This window comes from Pundamilia nyererei, unplaced genomic scaffold (genome assembly GCF_000239375.1).
Source record: "Pundamilia nyererei isolate P.nyererei 1_Seehausen unplaced genomic scaffold, PunNye1.0 scaffold00185, whole genome shotgun sequence".
Lineage (NCBI taxonomy): Eukaryota > Metazoa > Chordata > Actinopteri > Cichliformes > Cichlidae > Pundamilia > Pundamilia nyererei.
The window spans coordinates 605,589-616,450 of NW_005187586.1; the positions used below are offsets into that span (position 1 = coordinate 605,589).

Sequence of the window (10,862 nt, forward strand, 5' to 3'; positions counted from 1 at the left end):
GCCAGGCTAAGTAAACAGTCTTCCAGCCAACCCAGGTGGCCTTGTATGGAATGGGGGGAACAGTCTAAACACAGTCGTTATCAGAATTGTTGTTTCATGTAGGGTGGAAGCATGCTGCTGAGCTAACCCTTTCCTGAAAACTGTTTATCAAAGTTCCTGACATGCACCTTTTACTTCTTTAGTACCACATTCCCTGGCCACTTTATTAGGCACACCTTGCTAGTATTTGGTAGGCCTCCCTGTTTCCTTCAGAACTACCTTCATTCTTTATGTCATAGATTCAACAAGGTCATGTAAACGACCCTCAGATAGCATCCCATGGCAGCAGCAGATTTGTCGGCTGCACATCCATACTGAGAATTTTTCGTTCCACCACATCTCAAAGACGCTCTGCCGGACTGAGATCTGATGACTGTGGAGGCCGTCTGAGAGCAGAGAACTAACTGCCAAGTTCAAGAAGTTTGAGATAATCTGAGCTTTGCATTATACTGCTTATACTGTTATACTGTTATACTGTCACACAATTGGCAGAAAATCACTGCATCAGAACAGGTGTACCTAATAAAGTCTCCATAGAGCTTATTACTAGTATTTGGTTACATGAACAACAAAGTGCAAGTGATTTGGGTGTGTGACTGTGTGTGACGGAAACTCAAATACATTTCTAATTGTTCACTGTAGTGGATGCAAATCCACCTCCCTGTGTGCTCACTGCCCTGTCAGAATACCAAACAGCCTCTCAACTGTCATCAGTCCAGAGCGTAGAGACTTATTCGAATGTCAGCAGGTCTTCTTGATGATTTCTACATGCATTCAGTTGGTGTAATGTGTTTGGATGATTAGATATTTGTATTAACAGGCGTACCTAATAAAGTGGCCTTTGAGCTTATTTGTATTGCACTTACTTGGTGATAATGGAGGGCATGGGGATCTCCAGGAACTGCTCCTTGATTGGAACAAAGGGCAGGAGGCCAGTGTAGAAGAGGCCTAACAGCTGCAACACTCTGGGCAAGCTGAACAACACTGGAATATGAGGGTTCTGCAAAAACAACCAACCAGACCAGACTTACAAGCAGTTCCAAGTCATTTTTATTCACCGAAGAGGATGGTGATGGCTTATGACGATAAAAGTGTTTCCTCTAAAACTCCCTCAAAGGGTCTGAACATTTTTAGAAACATGACAAAAAGATGAATAGTGATTCCACAAAGCAGTGCATTTAAAATACTGCTATATGGGACAGATTGAGCACTTTTCCTGTAGGCCTGCTGGTAGCAGGTTATTCCTTTGTTGTTATGAAATTCTGTAATTTCATAACAACAAATTTTATAAATAGCTACACACATTTCACCAAAGTAATGTGAAGCAGCATATAAACGTACCTCTTTGTAACACTTTCTCACAATCTGGTTGCTGGCGTTGCCCCAGACAGTCAGATGCGCTCGGTCATACTTCACGACCAGCTCGGAGACCTGCAAGGATTGAAAACTCAATGAAACTATGAAACAGAACATTTTCTCTTGCTTTTGCTCTGTCCTGTTGTCAATGTTTAAAACTTAGAATTTGTTTTTTGATGAAAAGACGGCGGCAAAACTCGTAAAGTCTCTAGACGGACACTTGGAGGGCAGAGTCCCAATAACAAGGCCAACGTCCTCTTAAATTAGATCAGTTCAGGATGTGAACAGGTTATTCCTCTGTCTACATTTTCTCCCCTCTTCATCAGGTTTGTACTGTTACTTTATGCATGATTGTGGTGACAGACAAATAAAAGGGACTTAAAAACATATCTCAGTCTTGGTTATCTAACCATCGTACTTTAGGAAATGCTTCACTTTCCTTTCCTTTCCTAGGCACCATGGGCTTTGTAACTATGGAGGACTTTTTTTTTTCTTAAACAGGCTGTTAAGTCGATACATTTTCGGACAAGGGTACTTTTTTTTAGTTGTCATCACAGCTTATTTTAAATCAAGATGTGATTGAAGCGGCGACTTCAGCCCTAATTCAGAAGTCTTAACAAAAGCATTGCATTAACTCATTACTCGCTGAAAGCCCACTAGAAGTAATCCTTGAAGCTCTTCTCTGTCACATTGCAGGCCTGCTTCCAGGACAAAATGACTGGGTGTGCATCTTGGAAAAACCTGGAAATTATTCTAAGTCAAAACACATTTTTATTAATACATAATAGGTGTCAAAACCCATCATTAGTGTACAGGGGAGGCCAAATTTCATCTTTATGGGAGAAAGAGTTCACCGTTTGGAATTATAGCCATTTTTAAACACTGCCTTCTCCAGTAGCCTAAAAGTAAGTGAACAGGTGATGAGATGTCCCTCGTGATTCCACAAGAGACACAAAATCTGCATTTGAGTCCAAGTGGTGAACTTGCAACAAGTATGAAGAAGGAAAGAACAACTCAAGGACGGCGGAGGTAGTGTTATGGCTCCCAGTGAAATCGTGTCACTGGTGTTTATTGATGACGTGACTGCTGAGAGTAGCAGCATGATGAACTGTAAAATGTACAGGCATGTACTCTTTTCTCAGATTCAGCCTGAGGCTCCAAAACTGATCGGTTAGTGTTTCACAGTACAAAGTGATAATGACGTAAAGCATCCTGTAAAAGCAACCCAAGAGTTTCTCAATGAAAAGAAATTAGATATTCTTTAAAGTCAGTGACCTGATCCCAACTCAAAGGTGCCTGTTTTTCAATAACCAAAGACAACAGTGACAGAAGACCCACAGACAGGCAGCAACTGAAGGCAGAGGCAGTAAAGGCCTAGAAGAGCATTTTAAGGGACAAAACACAGCATTTGGTGATGTTTATGGGTTCTGGACTCCAGGCAGTCACTGACTGAAGTATTAAAACAATCTAAAATGATGTTAGTTTGTCCAGTTCATTTTGAGCCGCTGAAAATCAACTATGTATGAAAATGGCTGCAATTCCTAAAATGTTTTAATACAAATTTTTCCAAAAAACACAAATTAAAACTGCAGTTTGATCTAAAATCCACTAAAGTGACGTACAGAGGCAACACTACAAAAATGGTGTCACTGTCCAAAAAGCTATAAGGCTAACTGTACACTGTTTCCTGCACAAGGAAATAACCACAAGCTGCATGTCATCAATACAGTAAAGCAAGTTTCAGTCAGGGGTCAGAGAACTGAAAGAATAAAAACAGGAGATACACACACAGACAAACACACACACACCTTCTTGATGAGCGTGTCATTGTTAACCTTGATATCAATGTTAACAGGAGTGTTGGGAAATGCGTCAAACACATCCCTGAGGAGAGGGATGCGTTTGTCCTCTCCTCCTTCGCAGAAGCACTCTGCACAGACAAGGACAGGTTAAAAACACCATCAGCTTCAGATTAGACGCCGGGTTGTGCGCACTTGTGATTTTAGCGGTAATTTTCTGCCCGTCAGCTGTCAACTGTTATAATCTAAAATGTCGATTTGTGTCACCTATTGAATAAATACGTTGCTTCGTGGTAATTACACAATTGACGGATACGTGATGCTCACCTCGCTGAAAGGTTACACCCAGCCTGCAGAGGTATGGAGGGAGTTCCTGCAAAGAAAGCACGACAGACACAACTTCAGAGCTTCTGGAAACAAAGCAGTCATGCTCAAAATAAATCCAGGATTTCTGATATAGTTTTCTCTAGAGCAGCCATTCCCAAACTTAAGACTTCCGAAGTCAGCTGTGAAATCTGAAAATCCTCTGCAGACAAACCTTTAAATCTGACCGTTGCACAAGTCACTAAAATATATGTGTTTTTATTTATGGCAGGAACAACTGTTTCCTGTTCCATCAAAGCAAATGATGACAATAATTTCTTTGAGTATACTGGGTGTTTTTTTTTATTGTCTTTGTAGGGATTTCAGAAATGTTGTTCATGCATATTAACTGAAAGATTTTTTTAAGAACAAGAATAAAAAACGAGTCAATAAGAATGTTAATAAATGTTTAAAATAATACTCTGGCCAATAACTGAAGCCCATATTTTAGTGTCTTGTTGTTTTAAATATATATTGATTTCTTTGTTACCTCTTTTGTGCTGGAGAAACAGAGAAATATTCTTTATATAAGACAACTTCTTCAATCTTACCTCCACCTTCTTTTTCATTTGTTTAAACAAAGATTGATGTGATTTATATATACTGTAAAGTAACACACCATATAAACCACTGACACTGGTGTTTTTCATTTTATTTGCCAACAGCCAGCCATCAGTCAGGAAGGCTGGTATCATTGTTTAGATGAGATCAGTAAAGATAAGAAGTACTTTATTTATTCCATATGTGGGAAATACTCTTAGGATCACTGTATCTGGATATTTATGCTGATTTATAAGTTCTACTCCTTCAAGAGTCTAACCTTACTGGACACCAAGGTCTGTGCTTATGTCTACAACAAGGCCAAAGACCATTAAAACCCACTAAGCCTCATCTTCAGTTCCAAAATATAAAATTTAACTTGTAGATGGGATCTCTGACCCAAGAACCTCTACAAACACACAAAAATACTTCAGTTTAATGTTGTAAGGCTTCTTTGCAAGACAAAAGCATTTTTTTTCCAATAAGCATTAAATGTGTAGACTACCAAATGTTTAAAGAGGAGAGCAGAGCTTAGCCAAAATCCTAAGTTACTCACAAGGAATGTAGCTGGATAAGAGTTTTTTTAAATCACGTGACATAATCAGATGACTTGTTTTTGACCTCCCCTGATCAAGGCGCATGATCCATCAAAGCTCATATCATGTCTAAACACAAACCACATTCACAGTTGTGGTCAGACGTTTCAACCCAATCATGATGAGCATGAGTGTCATGATGATTTGGGGTTTTTAGTGATTCCTTTCAACTGTTGTTTTTCCAGGCTGGAATAATCTTTAATGACTTTAAAAACAACTGCGTACACAAGACTGAATTTATGTAAATTTTGTTTGAATTCTCAATGAATAAATAAATAAATAAAAATTAGTTCACGACACTTCTGTCTGACCGAGCTCTTTGCCATATATGTAAAATTAAAATTCAGTGTTATATTTGTAATTTTTTTCATGCAAAGAATTAAACATGCACAGCGCTTGATCAATGATGAGAAGAGATTTGAAAGTGGCTTCAGTTCAAACTTACAGCGTAGGTCACATCGGAGATGTTGGTGTCGATGCCGCAGGTCCTCTGCAAGTCGCCATCATGTGAAACCACTACCTGTTCATCTTTTGTCAGGTGGCAGTCCAGCTCCAGCATATCTGTGCCGACATCCACAGCGCTGCACGATCCGAAACACAGTACGCATATAGACTCAGCCGCAATCTCAAGCACACAAGCATTAGCATTGAAATTTGGACCCTAACCATGCAGTATAGCACACACAGATATAGCACACAGATTCAATAAATGCATAAAACAGTCCACCTCTTGTCTGATTAACTAATCAAAGAAAGGAGAACCACAAGGTTATCTTTTACACGAACAGTTACTGTACATATTGCACCAATTCACAAGCTTGATTGTGGGTAAAAGAACTAAGACAACATCTCAGATGACACACACCGTCCACAGTCACAAGTGCAAATCCCAAAGAAAGAGCTGTGTCTTATGACTTTGAAGTTTCTACTCACTGCTTGAAAGCCATCATAGTGTTTTCCAGATTTTCACCTGCCCCTGAAATCGGAAAAATAAAAACTCAGATTTCTTTTTACCTGCTTGGCTGTGAAACACATGTCTGAAAGAGTGCCTTCACTCCAGATGTGGGCATAACAAGTATCTTCTCGGGGGGGGGGGGGGGGTTCTGATATTTTGCTTGTGGTTCATGTGTAAGTTTTTCTAATTTTTATCTTTAACTCATTTCTGCAACTACTGCCCAGTAACAAATAGATGGTTATAGGATCAAAACCATAGAAGGGGAATGTGACAGTCAAAACCCTGAATAACAAACCTGTTTTTACCCATGAGTAAGTAACTAGCTGTTAGTGGGACCTAAAAGAAGCAAAGTAAGTTGGGATTAAGTGGCACCTTTTACCTTTTAAGTCAAGGGCTGTTCTTAAGAAAGAAAACTGGTGACCTACCTCCACGGTGAGAAATGTGCTTGCTGACGAAAGTCTCTCGCTTCTTTCGATGTAACAGATTTGGGCATTTTAGCAGCAGGGCAGAGGTGAGCACGTAGCCCGTTACCGTTGACAGGACATACACAGCAGCACACATCTTCTATCAGTCCCCTGCAGAACAAACACCAGACATTTAGCAGTGGCTGTGTCTGTCAGATAAATGTGTGGGGGGTTTTGTGTGTTTTTTTTAATGCAGATACATTTTTCCCGCTCACCAAACGTTTTTAATCACAAACACTGAACAAAAACAAACCTATTTTCTTCATATGCAAGGATAACAGGAAATAGGTCAAGTGAATTATTGATACATGAAGAGATTAACACACTTTAACACAGCCTGGATTTTCTTTAGCAAGTTTTCTTATAATTTGCTTAGTAGTCTTCAGGAACAGTTCTCCAGGATATTCAAAGCCTTTCCTCTGATTTTTTAGTTCTTGTTTTTAAGGACACACAGCACACTGTGCCAACATATACCAACTTTTCACTATTTCAGAATCATTTTGCCGGTGCCCATGTCTGCGCTTGTCAAACTATGTTATCGTTGGATTCAGCTACAGAAATGAGAGGGAAAAAAATGTGTTTTCATACAGGCTGCTGGTAACAAAATACCTAAAGATACTATTTAAAAAGGGTTCTTTGCCAAGTTGTCTGCTTTCTGTAAACACAGCAGTAGTTAATCCCTTGAGTTAGGTGCCTTTTGAATGACTAGAATGACTCGTAGGTCAGTGTTAAGTACCTGAAGAAAAGAAACCATTTCTCTAAAAATGACCAGGTTCATGGACTGAACAGAAAATGAGTGAAAAAGCAGCCGATGTCAAACATAAAACTTTGAAAGACCTTCAGAAAGCCGGGAGAACTATTGCTTAAGACAAATTCTTTAAAAATTACAAGAAAGTATGGCTCCCTGGAAGCACAGTATAATTGGGTGACTCAGGTCTTTTGCACAGTACTGTATAATCTACATTTTTGTTTATCAAATACTAAGAAAAGGAAAGGCAGGAAAACACAGATCTCAGACAAATAATGTTCAAACTGAACATTTGAACTCTACATGGACCATTGTTGAGTACGTCACTAATATCTCCAGCTGAGCAATTCTTAAAATAAATTCCATAAATGTACAAATGTGAGGTCCTAAAATGCAAGTTTTGTCTTAATAACATGTGAAATCTCAAAACACTTTTCAGCTAAAGCTAGTTAATAATGATTAGGAATTAAAGGAAATCAACTGAAAATATGCCCTCTCACTAAAAAATGTTTGCATCACTTAAATTTTTGAGTTTAAGTTAAAAGAAAGAAAGAAAACAGGAAAACAGTAAACAAGACACAACAAAATTAGACCAAAACATGAACCCAAAACAAAACAGAGTTACAGCAAGTTACTTACAGCACACTTCCTTACAAGCTAAAAAACAAACAAACCAAAAAACACCCCTGGCTGAGCACGAGCTCCTATTTAAATGACAAAACAACACATGCTGCAGGTCAGGCCCACAAAAAAAGGCTGGGCGGAGACATCGTCAGCCTACATAGTCAAAGAAAGTCTGTATATTTACATTTTAAAAGTTAAAAACATTGTAAATAAAACTGGCACAAATAAAACATATATCCAATTTTTTTTTCCATTTTCATATATTCAGTTCAATTCAATTTTATTTATATATAGTGCCAAATCAAAACAGCAGTTGTCATGAGGTGCTTTATATTATAAGGCAAAGACTTCACAATCAAACAACCGCCTTTGAGCAAGAACTTGGCAACAGTGGGAAGGAAAAACTGCCTTTTATTAGGAAGAAACTTCCAGCACAACCAGGCTCAGGGACGAGCAGCCATCTGCTTCGACTGATGGGTGTGTTGGCAGGAAAACAGAACAAAAAACACATATTTACGTGAAATTGACTATGAAAAGCATGTAAGACTCTTTACAGTTTTGCAAATTCAAAAGAAGCATTTTCAGTCGTGAGCCAGACTTTTCAGGCTGAGAAATCACCCGCTAGAGAAAATGCTGGTTTAGACACTTTGGGCAAACATGACCTATACTCACCAAAGGCAAAGTTGAACTGACTGAGGTGCTGGTGTATTGAGCCATTCCTATATTGCTCTGATTATCTTACTCCAAAAGGGCAAGTTCACATTTTACATGGATAAAGGTACCTTCATGCCGTTTACATTTCCAGCACAGAATACATCTTCCATTAAACCTATTTTATAAAGGTGAATAGATATAAAGAAGTAGCAATGAAGTACCTTATACTGTAAAATGTGTTACAAATTTACTATTACATGGTACTCTATCCCAAAAACTGAAAAACTTTATAAATTCAGTTGAGAAAAGCAGTGCAAGTGAATAACTGATCCAAGGACAAAAGAATTAACATCTAAGAAATGATGAAGGATTCAGCACATATCAAAAGCGTATCTTAAATAAAAAGACAAAATATAGCGATGTGATGCATATGCTGGGAGCCCACCCACAGAAAATGGGAATTAAAAATGCCTTCACATATTTTTATCAGAAAAATCTAGCTCCAAAAGATAAGAGATCTACCAGAACAGCAGCTCCACATATAAAAGAGAAAGAGAAATGCTTGTTTACTTTTTGTTGCAACCTCTAATTTCTTGTTCAAGTCAAAGTTGACGCTGCTGTCATATTTTCAACATTGGAAATCCTGTTAAGTAACAGATAACAACAATGACATTCATTATCTCTAAAACCAGCTTACTGCACACCAGCTAAACTGTGCTAACGTTAGCTGTGAAAGGGGCGAGCTAACAACATGACCCTCTTACCTTTGTCATCAAATTGTTCGGACTGTTGTTCTTAGTTGTGTTAAATAAGTTAGCGATGTCCACGTGTGTGTGAAGCGAGTTCGATAAAGTGATGAACTAGTGTCTCGTCTACAGTCTCACCGAGCTTGGAAAAAAACAAAACACCACCACTAGCCGGCCACTTTGTCGTGCCCATGCGCACTTTGCTACTTCCGGCTCGGGGACTATTTTCACTTCCTCTCGGATATTTCAAAATAAAATTGAAACGTCACGACTTTTCTAATGAAGAAAAGTCCACTGGGTTTTTTTGTTTTGTTTTTTTGTTATCATCAAACCTAAGTATTAGTTGACACTATTTTTAAACAAAATGTCTTAGATTCACTGTTTTAAAAGCTATTATTGCTTATGAAAAAAGAAGTGTATGGTAGCAAATGTTAAAAATAAGAGGGACATGCAGAGCTGTAGTAACTACAGAGGGATCAAATTGGTACTATGAAGGTATAGTCAAAAATATGTCTGAAGCTAGGTTACAAAAAGAAGTGACAATCAGGTGACAGCGGTATGGCTTCATGCTGAGAAAGCACACTACTTATGAGATGTTTGCTTAGAGAGTGTTGATGGGGAAGTACAGAGAAGGTCAGAGGGAGGTCTACTGTGTCTTTGTGGGTCTAAAGAAGGCATATGATAGGGTACTAGGAGAGGAAATGCGGTACTGCACGAGGAAGTCAAGAGTGGCAGAAAAGCATGTGAGGGTGGTGCGGAAAATGAATGAGGGCAACAAGACAATGGTGAGGTTTGTGGTAGGAGTGACAGATGGGTTGAAGACAGGGATAGGATTACAGGCTATTCTTGTTTGCAGTGGTGATGGACAGGTTGGCACATGAGGTCTGGCTGGGGTTTCTGTGGCGTATGATGTTTGCAGACGACATGGTGATATGCAGTGAGAGTAGGGAACAGGTGAAAAAGAGCCTGAAGAGGTGGAGGTATGCTAGAGTGTTAATGTCACCTCCTATTTTGAGGAGTTGTACATGCTCAATACCACTGTAGCTCAGACTAGACACACCGTGATTCATTTGCTTAAAGTGGCTGGGAATTGGACTTCTGATCATGATTTCTGATGGAACAATGTTTCTTCCTTTCATTTACATGCATGAATTACCAGTGATGGGAATAATGGCGTTACAAGTAACGGCGTTACAAGTAACGGCGTTACTTTTTTCAGTAACGAGTAATCAAACTAATTACTATTCCTATCGTTACGCCTTTACCGTTACTAACAAGAAAATATTTTTCAGCAAACAGATGGTTGAAGCTGTCTTCAGCTTACTGCTTCTTAGTTGTTCAGTTGCTAGTTCCTCAGTTGCTACTTCCGTGCAACTGAGGCAATTCAACTGAGTTCCATTCAATTTTATTTATATAGTGCCAAATCAAAACAGCAGTTGTCATGAGGTGCTTTATATTATAAGGCAAAGACTCCACAATCAAACAACCGCCTTTGAGCAAGAACTTGGCAACAGCTTTAAGCAGCTCCCGCAGGGAGCCCAACGATCTGCCTGACGATCACTTTTTGGCACAACACCTGGAGCTAAGGGGGCAAAACAATCGCATGTGTGCTGCTGTTTGACTGAGGAAGAATAAAGTAGTCGTGGTAAGCCAATCACACGACCACTTCAAGATGACAAACCAATAAGGTGATATATGCTAGCTTTTAAATTGTGTCGATAGGCCTCGTAAAACCAGAGTCATGATAAACAATATATACGCAGCGTTTTTTCCTCAATAGTTTCGTCACGTTTACTGTCTAAGGACAGCGCAGCAAGCACTCTCTGCTTATGAGCAAAAAATAATAAAACAAAACAAAAAAACAGCCCGTTCGTGTCAACCAATCAAAAAAATGATACAACATGACATTTGGTTGTTTAGGAAGAGGGGGAAGTTTTAGGCGTGATGGCCAGAGAGAGAGAGAGAGAGAGAGCAGAAA

At 39.1% G+C, this 10,862-nt stretch overlaps 2 protein-coding genes across 2 annotated transcripts in view; one reads left to right on the forward strand and one right to left on the reverse strand.

Annotated features, from left to right (window-relative positions):
• gdpd1 (glycerophosphodiester phosphodiesterase domain containing 1) overlaps positions 1 to 9,083 on the reverse strand; it is a 17,347-nt gene extending 8,264 nt beyond the window's left edge. Inside the window, 9 exon segments of the mRNA XM_005746921.2 lie at positions 734 to 736; positions 906 to 1,039; positions 1,381 to 1,470; positions 3,204 to 3,325; positions 3,522 to 3,567; positions 5,139 to 5,274; positions 5,627 to 5,669; positions 6,074 to 6,223; positions 8,903 to 9,083. Coding sequence (XP_005746978.1) covers positions 734 to 736; positions 906 to 1,039; positions 1,381 to 1,470; positions 3,204 to 3,325; positions 3,522 to 3,567; positions 5,139 to 5,274; positions 5,627 to 5,669; positions 6,074 to 6,209 — 710 coding nt within the window. The 5' untranslated portion in view covers positions 6,210 to 6,223; positions 8,903 to 9,083.
• Positions 1 to 10,862, forward strand: part of clpb (ClpB family mitochondrial disaggregase) — a 520,737-nt gene that overhangs the window by 55,311 nt on the left and 454,564 nt on the right. The gene's annotated exons all lie outside the window — the stretch shown is intronic.